At 42.9% G+C, this 21,531-nt stretch overlaps 1 protein-coding gene across 3 annotated transcripts; it reads left to right on the top strand.

The window, feature by feature from the left end:
• Positions 1-656: 656 nt before the first annotated feature.
• On the top strand, positions 657-9,056 carry LOC147210223 (protein-glutamine gamma-glutamyltransferase 5-like). 3 transcript variants are annotated; one of them, XM_086107023.1, is made up of 17 exons: positions 657-716; positions 1,329-1,552; positions 1,985-2,045; positions 2,153-2,221; positions 2,308-2,426; positions 3,173-3,301; positions 3,879-4,056; positions 4,164-4,299; positions 4,826-4,929; positions 5,012-5,251; positions 5,339-5,368; positions 5,524-5,571; positions 6,143-6,187; positions 6,332-6,538; positions 6,627-6,787; positions 7,576-7,715; positions 8,146-9,056. In XM_086107023.1, the coding sequence occupies exons 1-17, from the start codon at positions 695-697 to the stop codon at positions 8,297-8,299; spliced, it is 2,067 nt and encodes a 688-aa protein (XP_085963149.1). In that variant the 5' UTR covers positions 657-694; the 3' UTR covers positions 8,300-9,056. The 3 variants fall into 3 exon arrangements, with proteins under 3 accessions (XP_085963149.1, XP_085963140.1, XP_085963157.1); XM_086107014.1 differs by having other exon boundaries at positions 1,329-1,523; positions 1,985-2,221; XM_086107031.1 differs by lacking the exon at positions 3,173-3,301 and having other exon boundaries at positions 1,329-1,523; positions 1,985-2,221.
• The last annotated feature ends 12,475 nt before the right edge of the window (positions 9,057-21,531 follow it).

Genomic DNA, 21,531 nt, shown 5'->3' with positions numbered 1-21,531 from the left:
TCATTTATGTTCGGGCACTCAGGCTGTTGCTTGTCGTGGTGTGTATGCATATGTGCGCGAGTGCATGTGTGTCTGTGTGTTAGTGTGTGTGTGTGTGTGTGTGTGTGTGTGTGTGTGTGTGTGTGTGTGTGTGTGTGTGTGTGTGTGTGTGTGTGTGTGTGTTCATATGCTTGCACGTGCGCGATCGGGTCGATCGTGGGAGGTTGGTCGCTCCAAAAGTCAAATCTTTGGGCAAAAACGTGTGTGTGGGCGGGGCTCTTTGCAGTAACAGTAAAAAAATTGTCTCTTAGTCTGACTGGTTGGCCACCCCTGAACTAGGGGTCAGGGTTAAAAAATACTCTGGGTGTGTCTTGGCTAGGAGCCAAGACAAAATTCACAAGTGTGTCTTTGTGTTATTGTCCAGACAGCAGGAAAGTGTTCATTCCTTCAGTCCGTACCGCAGATCAAGCAGGGGGCTCGGCGCGTGCGCACGGCAAGCGCATGTTAGCTCTCTTTGCTGCTCTTGTAAAAGCACCCGTATCCATCTGTGATCACATTGGGAATCACGAGTGTTTGTTCAGGATAAACATCATATTTCTCAATTCCTTTGCTGGTGTGCTCATCAGAAAGGAGGAAAAGTGAGATTGTTATCAGAGGGTGGGAGGAGTCTTCTTATCACTCCTTGCTGTTGCTTGTTGGGGCTGTCAGTCAGAACATGGAGGCCACACCACAAACAGGTGAGCGCCACGCCACAAGCCACCCGTACCATTCGTTTTCATTTGTCCTACAAGAAAAAATGTGTCTTGGTTCCTTTGGCTGAGCATTTATACATTTTACACATGAAACACAATGTGATTTTTAAGCTGCTGTGTGTTGTCAAACATTTCTAACATTCCAGACGAAATGGTTCAAATGTATTTAAACAAGCAGGTGTGTCTGCGCATTCACAGATTGATTGATAGGTGCTATGAATGTAAATGCCAAGACAGTTTGTGTAAAAACCCAAGACACACCTTGATATATATATATTTTTGTATTATTCGGTTGCTAACTTAACTAGTTTTAAAATATTAATAATTATATAGAGTATATAAAGTATTTTTGCATCCCATTCAAACATTTCAAAACTATAAACCCCAGACAAGGATTCAATGACATTGCACCATAGTGACATTTGTGATATGAAGTCAAGGCAATCAATGGTTTTTGATTGCTTGAAAATGAAAATATTTGGGGACCTGTCCATATTATTTTGAGAATGTAATTTTTGTTTCAACAAATGAGCCAAACCAACGGAGAAAAAAAATCTGTAATTGCTGTGTTCCACCTTACAACTGTCTTCATTTCAGGCCCAAACAGAGGCCGAAGACGCCTGAAATTGGTCAACTTTGAGATCCAGGAAAACCACATTTCTCATGAGACCGAGGGGCTCAGCGACAAACACCTGGTGGTCCGGCGAGGGAAGCCATTCAAAATTACTCTGCTGTTTTACGGACGGATGTGGAACCCAAAAGCAGAGCGTCTGGCCTTGCAGGTTTTGCTAGGTGATTTCGTACACACCCAAAAAACAATGGTGGGCACCAAATCCAGTCCACACCACTTTCTGTCTGACGTTATTTTTTTTAAACTTCAGATTGGCCTTCAAAGAATAAAGTAATAATCATTGCTGGTGACAAATACTCTTTGATTCATTTGAAAAACATTCAGATAGATAGATAGATAGGCCGGTTGGTAGGTAGGTAGGTAGATAGCTAGCTTGCTAGCTAGTGAGGTAAGTAGGTACATAGCTAGTTAACTAGCTAGCTAGATAGGCTGTTAAATGTGTAAATAAGGATTATTCTGTTTTTTGTTTGTTGTTTTGCCCAGGCGTTCCAAGTTGTCCATGGGAACGATATTAAACACGCAAATAAGTATTATGTACACACATTATACCTATTTCATGGCCACAAATGAGTATATTTTGGTTTAGAGGACAAAAGTGAAAGTTCTTCTTCCACCCTCACAGGTGAAATGTCTGCAAAAATGTTGGTCCACTTCTCCGACAAGGGGTCCGATCCACATAGCTGGTCAGCACAAATCTACCCAGGCAACATCCGCCAACGTGTCGTGACCATTCACGTCTGCGCCCCTGTGCTATCCTCCGTGGCGCGATACCAACTCCTGGTGCACATAGCGGGCGCACACGAACAAAGCAGCTACGCCGCAGGAACATTTGTGCTGCTCTGCAACCCTTGGCTCAAGGGTGAGTCTTGGACTGTGACTCGGCCATCTCGTGTTTGTGTACAGTACACAATGCAGTGCAATGATCACCTTTTTCTTTTCTTTAAGAGGATCCGGTGTACATGCCACTGGATGTGCAACGACAAGAGTATATCAAGAGTGATTATGGCGTGATCTATATGGGCACAGACGTCAACGTTAGTCAGCGGCCCTGGTCGTTTGGTCAGGTAAATTTATGATGTTGCCTGAACACCCGTAGGCCAGATACAGCAATCTACGTCCTCTCTCCCCCACCCACCTGATGTGTCTCCCCCCCCCCCCCCCCCCCAGTTAGAAAACGAATCATAAAGGGCAACAATTGTAACTGCCTCTTTTAGCTTGGTTTGAGCAAAATGTCAAACTTAATGGAAATGTCATCACGGGAATGTGTGTGGGAATGGTAGTCTGTCTCTTTGCGCCCTGCAATCGGCTGGCGGCCAGTCCAGGATTGGTCCGCGCCTCTTGTCTGAAGTCAACTGCAATAGGCTCCAGTTCACTTAGGAGGATAATTTATACAGAAAATGGATGGATGAATAATTCTGACTAGTGAAACTGTTAGCGTTGAACATGACTTCATCCTTCATTTCTTAAAAAAGAAAACAAACAAATGATATTCCACTCCCTCTAAAAAGAACGGAATTAAGCTTTTTTTCCCCAAACATCATCCAATCTATCCCTTTTTACAAAAAATAGAAGCAGTTGATTAGTATTTTCTTTCCTTCCAAACCGTAACGTTAATACCAATAAATACTAAACCCTGATTTTTAGCATACTGTTACACAACAAGCTATCATATACATTTTAGGGGGTTCTCCCTTTGAATCGGCGTCCTGAGGGCAACCGTAACTAAGATGTGGCAATAGGTTTGACAGCCCTGATGAAGACATTCAAAGATAGCAAATATTAGACTCAGTCAGTGTTAATGTGTTCACAGTATGAGCCTGGAGTCCTCGAGGCGTGTCTTCAGCTGCTGCAGGTCAGCCCGCAGCACCTCAGCAACAGTCACAAAGACTACGTTCTACGAGCAGACCCGGCTTACCTGAGCAGGATCATCTGTGCTATGGTGAGACACAAAAATCACCATCAAAATATGCAGAAAAATATGCACACAAGATTTCCCTCCTGTTCCCACTTTTAACTTACTGGCATTGTGAATACTGACACACGAGTTGCCACACAAAGATAAACTTTCTTTTTGTTATTATCCTTTTGCAATTTCTATTGACTCTTTTTCTTTTGACGCATGATTCATTTATTGGACGACGGCAATGTACTGGAAAACTCACCAGTTTTTGCTAGCAGTGCACTACAACCTCCCAAAAATCAGTCAGTCGCGAGGAGTAGCAAGTTTGGGTCAGTGCCATTTTCTGGAGTGCTTGTCGTCTCAGGGCAACTGGAGCCTATCACAGCAGACAAGAGACATGAGATTCCAAAGTGTGGTGTCATCAACACTCTTGAAAGCCTTCGCATAGTCAACAAAGTTGATGTAAGATTAGGAAATCCACTCAAGTGATTGTTCTATATGCTATCCTACCCATAAAGCTCTCTCTCTCTCTTAACACCCTTTGTTGAGAATGAACATTTCTGAGTGGTATTCTCTTTATGTAACAAATGGATTGCAATCTCTGTTGGCCCGCAAGGTGAACTCCAGTGATGACATGGGGCTTGTGGAGGGGAGGTGGAAGGGCAGCTACAAAGATGGTGTCGAGCCAACCCAGTGGAGTGGCAGTGCGGATATCCTTCACCGTTGGATGGCATCCAAAGGCAAACCTGTGCGTTATGGACAGTGCTGGGTCTTTGCATCTGTCCTCTGCACAGGTGCTATTTAAATGGGTTTTTATTCATATTTTTTTTATTTGTTAACACTTTATGTTCATGCAAAAGCCAGAATGTTGTACTTTGGTCCTGCTTTTTTTTTTCTTCAGTAATGCGAGTGCTGGGGATTCCATCCAGGGTGGTGACAGTGTTTAACGCAGCCCACGATGGTGATGGAAACCTGATCACTGAAGAATTTTATTCAAGCACCGGGGAGAAACTCGGGTTGTCAAAGGACAGTATTTGGTTGGTATCTCTTCATTTTAAAAATGTACGGTATGCAAACTGAACCACACAGATGGAAGCACTCTTTCGATCTGATTTTCTTGATTTGAACATACAAATCAAATGAAATTAGACATTGCGTGTGGTTTTTTTTTTCTTACACTGTACACTAACTGAATAGTGTGAAACACCCGATCTCTACTTTGACAGTGGCCATCTGTGAAATAAATAAACAGCACAGGACTGAGGTCGTCAACCCTGCAATGCTACCATTGTATGTTAGGATGCTATTAGCTATGCTAGTAACCCTCTTGATCCAGATCCAGGTGTGGCATCCCACAAACGTCCATGTTTGGGTAGTCCTGTGGCCATATTTGCTATTGTTGTGGTAAATAAATAAATTGATTAATTTTTAGTGTTGAAGAAGTGGCTTTTCTTAGTAAGTGAGCTCAAGTAGGTGCCCTGTGGAGCACCTTTGAATAGCTCTGTACTACTATTCTGCCCATGTATTTGTTGTATGCCCTAAAACTTTCACATACACATCCAGGAACTTCCACGTGTGGGTAGAGTGCTGGATGAAAAGGTCGGACATCGGTGCCGGATTTGACGGCTGGCAAGTTGTAGACCCGACCCCACAAGAAATGAGTGGAGGTGTGCGGATATTTTAACACGGCAATATACTTTACTGGTGCAATTTCTGGATTGAATATGTTCAAGTATGTTTCTGCGGCAGGAGCATACCGGTGCGGTCCTTGTCCAGTGGTGGCAATCCAAAGGCGTTACCTGGGCACGCCATATGACACTGCCTTCGTTTATGCCTCTGTTGATGCGGACATTGTACGCATGATAGTGCGGTCCGGTAAGGTGGTGGGGAAGAAGGTGGATACCAAGTGGGTGGGAAGCTTGATCTTCACCAAGTGCATCGGCTCAGATGTGCCAGTGGATCTGACGGATTCTTACAAGAGACAGAAACGTAGGAAAGGTTCTATTGAGGGAGTAGATTAGTGCACAATTGGCATTCGAGCTAAGTGGGTTTGTTGTCTTGTTTTTTTGTTTACAGAAGACCAAACATACAGAGTGGGAAACTCAGGTCAGTGGCTGTCAACATTGCCGCCTTTTGTACAAATGTGTGTGTGTGTGTTTTTTTTTTGTTTTTTTTTTGGCTCGTGTTCACTGAGAACTGAATGAACACATCGGCTTTATTGCTCTTTCACTGCGTAATTGAGCACTTATTGTTTTGTACAGTCTGTCGTGCCTCACGTTCTGTAGGACCTCATCCTGTCGAAGAAATGGGTAATATACTGTCGCTAATACATTCTCACCTGTCATGTTTTGGTTTGTGACCAACAGGTGGCACTGTAGGGCTTTTCGCTGCAGCTGCACACCTGTTGGTCGTTATGTGATTAGTACCGGTTGTATAAAAGGACTCCCGCCTGAATGCTCATTGTCGGGTCATTGTTTGCTCTTGGCTACTGTCATGTTTGTTTGTTGCTTTTTGTTTGGTGCTCTTTGCTACTGTCATGTTCGTTTGTTGCTGTTCCTTTGCTGCTGTCATGTTTGTTTTGGTAGTGTTTTGGTTATTGATAGTTTTTGTTTCAGTCATGGTTTTTGTTTGTTACTTTGGACTTTGTTTTGGATTTAGTTTTCTCTGTTTTAAATACAATTCGTCAAGTACACCCTGCTCCTCCCTCCTGCCTGCTTTTTGGGGTCCACCACCACCTTGCAACGTGACATCACCTAGCTGATCCGCAGTTGTTTTACACAACGTATACATATTTTTGTTCTATTTTTAAAAATTGAACATTTCTCATCTGTTTTATTGCTTTTTCATTGTGTAATTGAGCACTGTTATCGTTTTGTACAGTATGTCTTTCGTCACGTTCGGACATGCCTCGTCCACCCATAGAAGGTAATGTACTGAAGAGAAGGTACGATTACTGACCTGTCCTCAGGAAAATTGTTGACTGAGCAATACAGATTCATTTCAAACAAATGTCATACACATATAGGCAATAATAACAGTCTTCCCCTTACGGCCTTCGTTCCTCTCCAGACACGTCCAGCTTGGACGTGACCTTGACCGTACAAGGAGAGCCGACCGCAGGCAAGAGCATCAACCTGACAGTGACGATCACAAACCTAACAAACAGCACACGCCTCCTGAGGGAGCACCTGAACGCTCAGCTGAAAGAATTCAACAGCGGCCCAGAAAAAAGCTTCTGGAAGAGCCACCAAGAGGTGCGCATTCAGCCATTTGGAGGTAAACTGACCCAGTGCCACACAGACTGATGAAAGCCAACATCAGCACAAAATGCGCACATTTCGTTTTGTTTTGCATCTCTGTGCAGATTTGACACAAAACCATTTCATCCCACCCTCCAAGTACGAGGCTTTCCTGGTAGGCGATGACATTGTGAAGGTGGTGGCGGTCATCAAGGACTTAAAAACCAAAGAGAGTGTCCTGGCTATACAGGATTTCAATTTGAGCTCACCAAAAATAAATATAAAGGTACTCATCGGTCCGTTTTGCGAAAGGTTTGCCAGGGCAAAAACAGGTAGAAACCTTCTACTCAAGGCTACAAATGGAGAAGCAGATTTACGAACTGGACGCACCAAGGATCGTCTCTGTCAAATGCACTCAACCGCTGTGCAGATCATTTTGTGCCTTCGTGTGGGAGTACACATACAAACAGATGAATTTGCACATGCAATGTGATTTATTAAACCGGAGACAAATTGCAATGGTGATTTTTAAGAGAGGCTGAAATGAGAGAGAGAGGGGGGCTTTCATGCTCATATAAAAATCTTTGGAGTGCCGGAACGGAACTGTACAATTTTGGTGCTTCGGAATCATCTAAGTAACCTGAACTGTTCATCTCACCCCATCACAAAATTTAGTGAAAAGTGAAAATTAAAAGACCCAAATTAAGATTATTTTATCTTCTAATTTCCATATCTTTTGACTGAATCGGACCGTTCCAATTTTAAACTGTTCAGCTCATCGTTATCAAAACAAAAGCCCCAAATTAAGCTTTCATTCCCCGCCCCCCCTACCCCCCTTCTAATTGCAGTCACTTTTGACCAAACATTGAGCAGCTTCCATGATGATGAATGTTTCACCCTCCCACAAATTTCAATGGAAATCTGTTTTGTGCAACTGATTGATGAGTAACGGACAAACAATGAAAATTATACCTGCGTAAAAATGACCGGCCTACGTTCATTGTTTGGCAGTGACGCAAAACAACATATGTTGTTCGCTATTTTCGTCACCTCCTCGCCCCGATTCTCGTGCAGGTTGAAGGCGGGGACAGTATCCAACTGAAGAAGGAGCACACTGCAATCGTGTCATTCACCAACAAGCTCAACAAACCCCTTAGCGGCGCTGTTCTCACTGTCGAGGGTTACGGGTTGTTGCAGGGCAAGCAAGAGGCCAGGTGGGTCTTTTGACACTTATTTTGAAGAAGGTTACAAGAAATGATGCTCTTAGCTCCATAGTCTCATTCCAGTCATGCTCCATGTGTAGTTTTGGCTCCCAATATCTAAGGAATGTTGTTACAGGAATGCTGTCAGGTATGATTTATTGTCAAGGAAACGCGTCAACATTCCTACATGGTTTTGTAGAGTTACGTCGTCTTGCAGGAAGTATTGAGTGAGATCTTTGTGTTTGTACAAGTCCCTCTCTATTGACCAATTGTCAACGACAATGTTTGTTAGTATTGATTTTCTCACAAATTTGCCACCTTTTACAACCGTAGGTCATTTTTGCTATTAAAATAGAAATAAAATAAAACTAATATACCTGTGTATATATATATATGCGCTCATATTGTAATATTGCTCACTTTGAATGATTCGCTCCTTTAGGCTGACCGTCCTGCATCCAGATGAGAAAATAGAGAAGAAAGTTGCTATCATGGCCTCCACTTCAGGCACAAAGCTGCTGAGTGCTTCCTTCTCACACAGCAGCAGCTCCAACGTCGTTTCGAGAACGTTTCACAAAGTGTCCGTCACCACCTAGTGACACTAAAAAAAAAAAAACGTGGAATCATGTGGAAAGTTGACATTTTTTGACTCGTGGTCACTTGGAAATGCAAATGGTCAAATGCATGACGAAAGCAGACTACACCTTCCCTCCACCATATAATTTGAATAAGTCCAAGAGCTGCATTAAAAATCGAAACATTACAAAGATGATGGAACTCTCCATTATGACTAATTTAGCAAAAGGTTTTGTACTTTACAGTCGTGTAAAACTGCACCGCATCACAATGTGAACTCTTCCTCATGCATTTCTTAACCTTTTTTTGTGGTTATAATCCCAGTATATCCATCCTTCTTATTATTATTAAAAATCAATATATTTCCAAAAGTCATCATAATAATTCAAATATTACAGAACTGTTTTTAACCCTTTCAGGGATGGCGGTTACTGGACATCTTATCAGGTTACAGGGTCCATGAAAGGGTTAATAAAGGGTGACTGATGGTGTATTGATTGACTTGCCTAACATTGGTGCAGGCAAGGTAGTTTTAATGTGAACGGTGATCAAGCGAATGGTTATCAATCTCTGTATAAGCCTGGCTGTGATGGACAGGCGACCAGTCCAAGGTGCAGGGATCCTTTTGGCCAAATTCAACTGGGATAGGCTGCAAGATCCTGAAGTATGGAAAATGTCTGGATGGATTTTATTCTATTTGTAAAGCTCCGTTAAAACACTAAATGGTTTCAAAATGATGTTCAAAAAAATCAAATAAAATGGACTAGATGCTATTGCTCCAAGCGACCACTTGATGGAAACCTTAGCCCGTGACGTTTTCTCTTCAACTCGCTTCAGTTAAAATTACGGGTGCATAATTTGAAGGCTTCAATTGCCTGATCTAGCTCAAAGTTTTCGTACCCCCCAAATAAATTGTGCTTTTTTTCCCCCCAGATGCTTTTTGTGTGACTCTGGAAACAAGCAACTTTGGTTTGTTATAGAATCTAAAAACAATACTTTGCAATATATCTTATTTTAACATTAATCATATAATAACCCCATTGTAAGATATCCTATGTGACACAAAATGATGTTGATGAGGTTGTGCTTGATTTCAGATTATAAACCCTTGCAAAAGGAAAGAAAATCTAAAATCAACATACTTGAACTTTTTGTTTTGGATAAGAGCCAAATAATTTTCAATGGAGTGTTAAATAGCTGTATAAAATCCACTGACATGCATTTGCTGTCAAAACGCAGAAGTCTGCAATAGCTCACAATGGTCGCGGGGGGGGGGGGGGGTGATGGAGCCTATCCCAGCTGTGTTCGGGCATTAGGCGGGGGACACCCTGAACCGGTTGCCAACCAATCGCAGGGCACACAGAGAAGAACAACCATCTGCCTTCACACTTACACCTAGGGACAATTTTGAGTGTGCCATGCATGTTTTTGGAATGTGGGAGGAAACCGGAGTACCCGGAGAAAACCCACACAGGCCCGGGGAGAACATGCAAACTCCACACAGGGAGGCCGGAGCTGGGATTGAACCTTGATTGATACCCCTGCAGTGTGAGGTCCTAACCACTTGACCACCAGGCCGCCCTTGTGTTGTACATCCATCCATCCATCCATTTTCCGAACCGCTTGATCCTCACTAGGGTCGCGGGGGGTGCTGGAGCCTATCCCAGCCGACTTCGGGCAGTAGGCGGGGGACACCCCGAATCAGTTGCCAGCCAATCGCAGGGCACACAGAGACGAACAACCATCCAAGCCCACACTCACACCTAGGGACAATTTTGAGCATCCAATCAACCTGCTATGCATGTTTTTGGAATGTGGGAGGAAACCGGAGCACCCGGAGAAAACCCACGCAGGCCCGGGGAGAACATGCAAACTCCACACAGGGAGGCCGGAGCTGGAATCGAACCCGGTACCTCTGCACTGTGAAGCCAACGTGCTAACCACTGGACTACCGGGCCGCCTGTGTTGTACATGTGAAACTAAATAAAAAACATATTTAGTGGGTGGGGATCTTTTCCACGACCTGGATCAGGGCATCATTCAGCTCCTGGCCGGTCTGTGGTTAAGACCCCTGAATCGTTCCCTCCTCTTTGATGCCTTAATCCTTTCATGCACCAATTATGATAACCTGCATTACTTTCATCTGATAACATGATAGTCTGTCCACTCTAGTAACCGCTGTCCCTGAAAGGGTTCAGGACTTGATCGGTTGACCACTGTGTTTTGCGATAAACAAGTCCGTCCTTGTCCATAAGCATTCTTTCTGTACTATATTGCAAATGTGCTACAGTACTTGTACATCCTTCCATGGATAGGCCTATTCTACTGTACACCAGGGGTTCTCAAACTGCAAGCAGGTGCATGCAGAGGGTGGAGAAAACAGCGTGGAGGGGGCATCCACAACAAAAATGTCAGTGTTGATGATGAAGGAAAATGTTGAAGGCGCATCTGGTTAGGTTTGAGGGGGCATAAACTTTGAAAAACCTCTTTGGACAACCACTGCTCGAAATAAGAGGTGAAGGAAATAAAGTCAAAGAACGTGTGCATTCCTCAGTGTATTCTCTTCTTCATGTGCATCGATGAATGGATGGATGATTTAAAGCTATGGATGTCGGGGTGAACAGCTTGTGATGTCACCTGAGTGTCAAGCAGACGCAGGCGATAATCAGACTGCACGCTTGCTGATTTTCAGACAAATTAAACGTCAGGGAAAAGCAGCCAGCGCGACCACTGAGAATGTTTTGAAAAGCTGAGCCCGTCATAAATTATTAACGGTGCCCTCCTCCGCGCAGCATCCACACACAGACGCACGCCGTCCATTTCTCCTGTCTTAACAAACGTTAATGACTCTTCTTTGTTTTAAGCTGCCTTTTCACTCCTCGCCCCCTCTCCTTTTCATTCATCCATGTCAATCATCCCTTCTTTTTACATTGTCTTGCCTCTATATATTTTTTGTCCTTGTTAACTTCACCTCCTTTGACCACTCCTGACCATCTGTTTATCTGGTTCAGACCATCGATAACAATTGAGGAGCTAAAAGATGAAGGGTTCTTCTCCCCATCTTTTATTTTTATCCATTATTTTCTCACTCTCTTATCTATTTATCTTCCAATCAATATCCTGGTTTATATTTTCTTTGTTCCTCTCTCCATCCTTCCAGAATCTATCCTTCCACTCATCCCTTTTGCCCCTGAGATGGATGAGGAAGCAATGGCTCTTTCCACCCTCCCATCCATTCAAACGTTTCCTTCACCCACCTTTCCTTCCATTCCTCCTTCTGTATGCCCACTCATCTGACTTTCCCTCTCCTCATCCAACCATCCTTCCATTGAGAGATGCTTGCCTCTATTCATGCATCCATGCGTCCTTCTTTTCCTTCAGCCCCCCATCCTCCCTACTTCCATTTTTCCCCTTCTGCCTTTCATCCTCCTGGTCACTAACGATCCTTTCTTTCATCCATATGTCTTTCCCTCCAGCTATCCTTAGTTCCTTCCTTCCTTCCTTCCTTCCATCCATCCGGCTATCCTAGATAGCTAGCTAGATAGCTAGCTAGTTAGGTAGCTAGCTAGCTAGTTAGTTAGGTAGCTAGCTAGCCAGCTAGCTAGCTAGATACTGTAGATAGATCATTAATAAATTTACGGTTGAACAAAACCAGCATATAAAATTCCAGTCAGACACATTGTGATGGGACTGTTTCACAACGATTATATGAGCCATCTTGCCTGGAGATGGCGTGACCTAATCAGTCAATTTGGTTGACTACGACTGGACTGGAAAGCCACTTCAAGCCAAGCGGGGCAAACGGGCCGATGAATGAATAATCACCACTTGAGTGACTGAGCTGTGAATTCTCATCATCAATGATTAAAGCCGCATTAAAGATCGTGATTTGACGAGGTCAGTGGTTGAGTCTGTCATCATTAAAGTGCCCTTCACGTAGTGCTGTGCCCTTTAGATGTAGGAAACGAACAGTACTGCTTTTAACGAGCGCTTAGTTATGAGAGTGAAATTTTCTCTTCAGTTAAAATTTATTAGTCACCATTTTAAAACTGCAGATAACAGAGGTGCTCCGGCTTGAATATTAATACTGCTTAATATAAGACAGTATGTAATCCAAAGTCTTTTATTTTGTTGAGCTTTAAAGCATCACGACACAATCCCTCCTGTGAGAAATCTCTCTTTCACTTTCTTTTTTTGTTCTACATCTTTCTACAGAGTACAGTGTGCATTTCTTTTTTTTTTTTGCCTTCTTTTCAAATTGTTTTACCATTAAGCATTCAGTGCAAACATCTGGATCAACTCCAACTTCTGCATCACCATCGGAGGGACATTTTATTTTGGGGCACAGTTAGTATTAATTTCACGCTGCATGCACTTTGTTACCGCGAACAATGAGGAAAACAACAACAAAAAAGACCAAGTTTAATTTTCTGCCAAAACAAATACTGGTGGGAATTAAAGCTGATATTCTTCCAAAATAATAGATGGCTTTTGCAGAACTACAATGATAAAAGAACTAAGGAGAAATAAAGACACAGAAAATAAAACAATGGGATTAACGGAGAACGATACAATGTACAGCATTGCACCCTTGAGTAAGTCACAATAACAATAAGTATTCCAGAAAGGCTTATGTAACCCATTCTTTCTGTCAAATGAAAGCCATGCATCTCCAAATTCATTTTACGTGCTTTTTCAATTGGATCTTTTTCTTGACAAGATTCAAAATCACAGAGAAGAAAAAGACACATGCTTTATTTCACAAGAAAAATACAATATTAGCTATTTTGCCAACACAGCCACTTGGATGACAGGGTTTCTTTCGCATAACTTCCTCTGTGATGCCCGTTTCCTGCTGAAGGCCTGCAACAGCGCTTTCACACACGGAGAGGCAGAAGCAGAGAGAAACAGGGCATCAACAAGGACAAGCATTGCTAGAAGCTGAAGGTTGAGGAGCACTTCTCCAATTCCAACTCTGATCGTATGTGGCGAGGGATTCAGGCCAACTTTGACTCCAAATCCACCGATGCCCACCTCACTTCCCCCGATGGCTCCTTCCTGTACAAGCACGGCCACAGCACAGACTCCCAATGAATCTGCAAACAAGGTAGCATGCTAAAACTCTCCCGCTATGACAGCAGATCAACGCTCAAAAAGCTGCAGGCCCTGATGGCACCTTGGGAAGTAGTGCTGGGTGATGTGAAAAAAAAAATCATTTATCATGATATAGGTGATTTTATATCATGATAACAATCTGCCACGATGGAGATATTTTCAGTACTGTGATGTCATTTTCAGTCGACAGTAAGTGGCATGTGATTAAAATGAGTAAATTTATCACGTTGATTTATATTCCTAATTAATCGGGACAGTGTGTTTGAAATAGCGGTAGTGCATAGAATATATACTGTATATTAAAAAAAAAATCCTCATCTCACCCCTCGGGTACTGGAACAAAGCGGAGATGGGCGAGATGCGATAACATGGCTCTGTTGGAATGCTACTACTCAAGCAACCCTAGTCAGAGGGGTTACATGCAGAGAATGTGGGCTAAATGGTTACTTCGAAACCCACAGTCACGGTTGACCACGAAACAACTAGTAGCTCAGTGTTCCAACATCCACAAACGGCAACTGCTGTCACAACTTGAGATTGATGAGGTACAACGCAGGTTCCATGGTGAAGGGCCCCAGGCTGCCAGATCACAGGAGGAGGTCATACCACATATTGGGAGGCAAGCCCCAATGAATGCAGATGATGAGATTGGGAGGCCAGCCCCAATTAATGAAATGCTGAGCGAGGCAGCAACTGGCCTGAAAGCTAAGATCATGGCGAGAATGAAAGCTGGGCAACCTAGAAACCGATTACAACGGCTATGTGAAGTACCACCTGAAAGTCTCATGGAAGGTGTGAATGCAGCACTACCGTAACGATCACGGAAACCAATGAGCTGATATACGCTTCAGCATCAGTGATCCTTGAGATGCTTGGCTATAAGAGCAACCATGGAAGCCATGAGATACGTTACCCACCATGGAAAAGACGGTTGGAGGCTAAGGTCAAGGCGGCTCGGAAAGATGTGAGTCAATTGACGGAGGCCCAGAGAGGTGTGATGAAAAGGCCGATACCCGAGAGGTACATCCAGATGACCATACCTGAAGCACTCGAAACTGCCAAACAAAGGCTCCAAGCCTTGTCCAGCCGCCTAAAGCGGTACACGAAAGAGAATGAGGCCAGACGAATAAACAGGCTGTTCGCAACACAACCTGCGAAAGTGTACGCTCAGTGGCAGGGTCCTAACAACAGAGCTGACCCACCAAGACTGGAAACTGAAAGGTACTGGAAAGGCATATGGGAGAAGGAGGTTGCACATAACAGCAGTGCACAATCAGCCATTGTGCTAAAGCCTACATGGAACGTAATAACCAGGTGGCTGGCATAGTCTACCGAAACATCTGTGCGGAGTATGGACTGGAAACCCCAAGGTCAAAATGGGAAACACCTCCGAAGGTGGTGGAGAATGACAGAGCGAAGATCCTGTGGGACTTCCAGATCCAGACTGACAAGATGGTAATGGCGAACCAACCAGATATCGTGATCATAGATAAAGGGCAGAGGAAAGCCGTTGTAGTGGATGTAGCGGTCCCAAGTGATGGAAACATCAGAAAGAAGGAACACGAGAAACTCGAGAAATACCAAGGGCTCAGAGAGGAGCTGGAGAGAGCCTGGAAGGTAAAGGTGACAGTCGTGCCTGTGGTGGTCGGAGCACTCGGGGCAGTGACCCCCAAACTAGATGAGTGGTTGCAACAGATCCCAGGAACAACATCGGACATCTCAGTCCAGAAATGTGCAGTGCTGGGAACAGCAAGGATACTGCGCAGAACCCTCAAGCTTCCTGGCCTCTGGTAGAGGACCCGAGCTGAATGAGGGGGGACACCACCCGAGGGGGGGTGAGACGAGGAATTTTTTTATATATAATATAAAAAAAGCAACTTGTCCAATGAATTGGCTTGGATGTCGCGACTTTACACACAACTTCAGGTTCATGGTTTGTTAAAAAAAATAAATCGTGTAACAAATCAAACGTGCCCTGCGATCGGCTGGCAACCAGTTCATGGTGTAAATGTATTAAAAATGATATATTCAACTACTGGTTACACAAACATTTATGACATGGATTAGCATCCTTACAACTTATTTACTTATACAATACAATACAATACATCTTTATTTTTATACCGTACTTAAACTGCACCACAAGAACAACATAGTAGGAAAAAAATGTATAAGTTTATTGTGACTTTATGATCACCCTGTATGATCAGACAATTAACTGTGTGATGAATCTGATCATACAAAGATTTTACCAGGCCGATCTCCCTGCGTTGTTTGGATGAATGTGACGTGAAAAGATTACAGCCATCGTTAATGGCTGGCATATGCGCACAGACACAAACACCAATACACGAGTGCACACTCTGCAGTGGACGGGTTGCTATAGTAACACCAATAGAGATTCACTGAGCATCTTGTTTGGCCACTGCCCTTTTAGTAATGATGGTTCCCTTAAGTGGTTTGAGGCAAGACTTTCAGTAATTCTCCTTTGCATTTGTAATCATAAATATCGCAATCCAACTCATATTCAGTAAGCCAAGAAGTGGATGCGGACTTTTCTTTTTTTTTTACTTCTCAGGTGTTTTCATCATCAGACCATCACTGCAGAGGGGGGAATATGGACGAGGCAGATGTAGATAAATTTTCTGATCATGTGGACCGTCGAATATCTAAGACAGACAACGGCATGTGAGAACATGTGCCTCTGTGTCACATATATATATCTGCAGCACACACTATACCTCCGGCTTCACTTACAACCCTATCCTGTCACTTGCATACGCCCCAGTGAGCACGGAGTTCAACCGATTAGTCAGCTCATTGACGAAACAACGTTTTTGCTTTGTTTTTGTCATGATCCTGTTCTTGTATGTCTCCGGCAGGTGGCAGACGAGGGCCTTTCCTTTAGTGTGCACACCTGCTGCCCATGATCATTAGCCACGTATTGAAGGACTGACAAGCTGAATGCAGCTTGTCGGATTGTTGGACCTTGTTGCTGCTCTTTCTCAAGTGTTTGTTTTCTTGACCTCTCGCACTCATCATAGTCGTTCTTGTTCTCTTTAGTTCCATGTTTTTGTAAGTTTCATCTATGCTTAGTCATTTGATCTTGCTCTTCCTTCGCCGAGTAAATTAGACTCTTGTTATTTCGTTTGTTATTCTGGGTTTAATTATTTCCTTCCCTTTTGCAAAAGTTTTTTGTTAAGGTTTTGTTTTTCCTGGGTATTGTTGATCAACGATTACTGTTCATACTTTGTCGCTGGACTTTTTGTGATGTTGTTTGGTGTCTACGTTTGTGGGATCTGATCGTTTTTCGGTTCATTTTTGAACTGTGACAGTATTGACGTTTAATGTTCTGAGTTGACACGTGACTAATCATGTGTTTTTGGCAGGGAACACAAGATGAGACTGGCTGGTTTGTTGAAGTGAAATGTGTGCGGGACTCCCTCTACTTACAACAACAAACATTTTTCTTTGCTATTTCTGTCAATCGACTTCAACTATTTTCATTACATGACAGTCGACTAGAAAAAAAATATTAGTTGTTGAACCCCTACCAAAGAGATCATGATTGATTTCAGTGTAAGACTTTCACCACACATGCTGGTGAACATCTAAGGCAATAAGACATTGAACTCATTTTAGTACCTTGGTGTTCACCTAAACCAGAGGTGTCCAAACCTTTTTGTTTGAGGGCATACAGAAAAATGGAAGGCTGAAAAGGCCACTTTAAAAGTATTCAACTTTTTGAAACACGCTAAAGTCGGTCAAGTAAACAGTTGTATCTTGTGTGTATTGTCTAGTTAATTTTCATCAGCTTTCTGTTGAAGGTGTTATGGCAAATAGTGACGGATTTTTGGGGTGGCCAACTGCCCTCTCTCTCACAGAACAGATCCAGCTCTGTACTTAACGGCAGCCGAATCCAATCTCCACATTCAGAATAAAAAAAAGAATAAAAAACAATCTGTAGTCAGTCCCTTCTCACTGTGCCCACTTTTACCTTTTTGACTAACCTTGTGGCCCATGTCAAATGTCATTTTTTTGGATTTGTGGGGCATGTCGCGGGCCGCTGAAAAATGCATGGCGGGCCGCAAATGACTCCTTGGCTGTGGGTTGGACACCAATGACCTAAACAATGCAATGAACGAGACAGAAAGCCCGGATGCTCAGTACAAGAATGGCAGAGTCACCTCTACTTGCTGAGGTGACTGACGTCCTTCGACATAAACAAGTTCTTGCTCCGGTCCTTTAATGACACTGCGGTGGCTTCTGCATTGTGTGATCTCATTGTGTGCTGTGGAGGAAGAAGACACTTAACCAAGTGGTTGAGAAAGATGGCTCTCTCCTGGGCTGCTAAGTGAACTCCGTTGAGGAGGTGGCAGGCAGAAAGCTCCTCCTCCTCTTTTTTCCCATCCTTCTTCTTCTTCCAGTTAACTGTGTTGTTGTGTTTCTACAAAAGATCTTTAACCTACATTTTTTTAAGTTGCAGTGGAATCCCTACTAAAGTTGAAAGATGTCTCTATAAATATTGGTGACCATCGAGTTTTAATTATTGTATGTATTAGGACGGGAGGCACGATAACTGAAGGGTACCCAGGTCACGGATGGAGGATGGAGGATGGAGGACGGACGGGCAAAATAAGATAAAGTGCCCATCTCCGTATGTGGCCACAGTCTTTTTGTGCTGCAGCAACACACGAGTCCACAAAATATGTATTGAAAAGCACCGGAGGGGAAAATCATTTTATCACTCGCCGTATGATTATGTCAACTGCGGGAGTGAGCGGCGACTAATGTGTGTGTGCGTGTGTCATTACAGTGGCTCCACAGAGGATAAATGATTACCTGTATTTATACAGACCTTTGAGCTGAGGAGACGCTACGATGCCGTGATATTGAAAGTATGCCATGAATCCTGTTCACCATACTGCATCGCTGCCCACGCAAGCCTGTCCCCATCCCCTCCATCTTCCCCATCTGTTCCTCTGACATTACAAATGTCCCATTTTGAAAGGTGATGACATAACGGCTCATCTTCAGAAAACAGCTAAACTGTGATTGGTTGTTACCCGAGCCATGAGCCGTCGTTAACTCAGCCCCGAGCAAGTGTGATACGAACATTTTCAGATGACAGAAAATGACAAAATGGCCGCACTCCGAGATGGATTAGAAAAAAATGATTTTGTTGCTTAACTCGTGTTTCACAAACACAACATGAATCAGAATGCCATGTATCGACTCATGGAGCTGCATAAAACATTTAATTGTCAAGAAAATTTTGGGGTTCAACTCCCTTTTAATGAGGTCAAATGGATGGATGGAAACCTATCATAATTTCTCCACTCGTGCATTTAATAGCACCATATTATCTTAAATGTTGCCCACTCAGCATCCATTGCAGCCTGGTCATCCTGGAAGGTGGTTCACTGGCCTGACTTTGGTTTTCGGGTATACAGTATGCCATATAATTGCCAAGTCCAGGTAGTCAACATTTTGCTTGAAATCAGATGGGTTAAACTTCAGCTTCTCTAGCACCCTGATTAGGATCCGAATGATTTGAAATGGAAGGAATATTTGATGAAGTGAGAATATTTCAAAGAGTTGTGATTTCTTGAGAATAAAATTGTGTTTTACAAGAAAACGGTTTAAATTTTTTTGACGATGTGATGTTTCAAGAAAAACTTGCAATTCAAATGTCAATTTTATGACAATTTAAAATACATGGAATAGTTTGAAAAGAGCCGTATTTCTTGAAAATTAAGTCATAATACGATCAGCATGAAAATTACATGATTTCATTTTATAACTAAAATATTTGAAGCCACAATGTGGAATTACTTTGAATTTTTTAAAATAGATTTTTTTCTTTTTCCGGTTTTTGTGTTAATTCTCACTGGATTGTCATATGGAACATGATACCAATAAATGTATGCATTTGTTATTTAACATGATTTTTGCACCCATTGTAAAAATCCACATGGGAACTGAAGTGTTTAATTTGATTTGGATTGTGAATTAAAGATATAAACATGTGATGGTCAATCTGAGTGAAATCCTGGATTCTTTTGGAAAGTGGCATACCTTAAACAGGGACAGAGCGCCCACAAATACAGTATCTGCTTTTTAAATTCTGCTGTACAAAAAACACTTTGGGATTACCCAAATAAATAAATAAATAAATCATCTCTGTGCAATTGTATCCATTGAGATTAATTATGTTCAGTGAGGCTTGAGTAGGTCTTCGCACCCTTTTTGCATGCAAAGTAAGAAAAAAGTGCAAGAGGCAAAAAAGAAAAAAAGTCATCGTGAGACCTAACGAGTGTTGCAGACATTGGTTACCATGCCAACAGCCTTATAAAGTGGTAATGCTACCTCGCCTTCTGTGCAGTGATTTAATCAGTTTACCCAGCCAGCAATGCATCATCATCAGCCTGAGTTAGGATACACCTAACAACGCAATTCACATCACAGTTGTCCAAGATATTTGTCTTCACGTTTGAACCTTTATCCACTCTTGGAATTTAGTTGAACTCGACTGTCAATTCAGACAGCATGTGATATTAAATGTGCATGTGCAGGTTGTAAATTTCCCCAGTGTGGGACAAATAAAGGATCTCTTATCTTATCTTATATCTTATTATCAACTTTATGGGTTACTCGGTTCCACATTGAATGGTGATGAATTTCTTTGATGCGGAATTGTCCTGGCGACCTCCGGATGGACTCACGATAAATGATAGAGAGTAATGAAGGAACTTCTCCACACAGCCTTTTCTGGTTGATCCGGTTGACTTTATTGAGGTAAAGGCTATAAAAAGTCAAAAATTGTTTAAAATGGCGCACGCTCAAACCTTCGCTGCGTCTCCTCGAATCGTGTCTCAGCCTCATGAGAATTTGTGTTGACCCCCTATGACCCCCTGTTAAAAGAAACTCATCTCACTTTAATAGTTACCAGTCATAAAATACGCACTAAAGAAACAGATGAAGCAGATATTACAGACCAAGGTCTCTGATTAAAGGTCACGAGAAGTATTGCTGAATGTTAAAATACCGTTTTCTGAAGGCCTTTTGGCTGAAGAGGCGGCTGCAATAAATGGTAGTTTGGATATGCAAACATTTGCTCATTTTTCATTCATTCCTAAAAGCGTTTAGCAGTTAGAGAAACCACAGGAAAAAAATACGTAAATTTGACATGTTTGGAAATTATACAAGGCTAATTTCTCACCAGCGTGGCCCGGTGATCCAGTGGTTAGTGCGTCGACCTCACAGTGCAGAGGTACCGGGTTCAATTCCAATTTTGTGCGTGGGTCCGGTTTCCTCCCACATTCCAAAAACATGCATGGCAGGCTGCTACAACACTCAAAACTGTCCCGAGGTGTGATTGTGAGCGTGGATGGTTGTTCATCTCTGTGTGCCCTGCGATTGGCCGGCAATCGGTTCAGGGTGTCCCCCGCCTACTGCCCGAAGACATCTGTGATAGGCTCCAGCACCCCCCGTGACCCTTGTGAGGATAAAGCGGAACAGAAAATGGATGGATGGATCGAAGGACGGATGTACAGGGAGTGGGCAGTGACCCAACAAATGAAGCAGATGGTGTTGATATTTGTTCTTTCTTTCTTTCTTTCTTTGGAGATGTATCTTTCAACCTTTATTAATGGCTTGATGGGAATTGAAGAGTTTAATCTGAGCTGCGGTTCCGTCAAGATGGCTTTCAGATATATTTCAGGCTGAGCAGGGAGCAGTGTCTTCTTTAAGACATCACTATATGTTATCTCTCGTGTGTCCTAAGCTCGAGACCGGGAGACGCTGCATTTATTAGGGCTTTTTCCATTGTCCTCCATTGCCGTTATATTAAAATAAATCTGCCAAAATAGGACGGAATGCCTCCACCATGCAGCTCCTCTCGTAGCCGAGACATTTCTCAATTTGAAAGTCTTCCTGCTGCGCCCATCACCGCTCCATTCCAGAGTGCCGCTTCTCACCACATCACCGCATACACACAATGAATGGTTTTGACGAAGGCTTATGCTGCGTAATGCTAAGTGCAGTGTGAAAAGGGCTGAATAGTCACACCGATAAGCATTGGGGCACACGAAACAAAAACTGCAAAAGACAGAGAAATGAAGGCTTAACTCACTGG

The sequence above is a fragment of the Hippocampus guttulatus genome, chromosome 1 (assembly GCF_054856545.1).
Source record: "Hippocampus guttulatus isolate MCC_2025c chromosome 1, RoL_Hgut_1.0, whole genome shotgun sequence".
In the NCBI taxonomy this organism is placed as follows: Eukaryota; Metazoa; Chordata; class Actinopteri; order Syngnathiformes; family Syngnathidae; genus Hippocampus; species Hippocampus guttulatus.
Note: the sequence above shows the minus strand (reverse complement) of the source record. Positions and strands in the feature narration are given on the sequence as shown.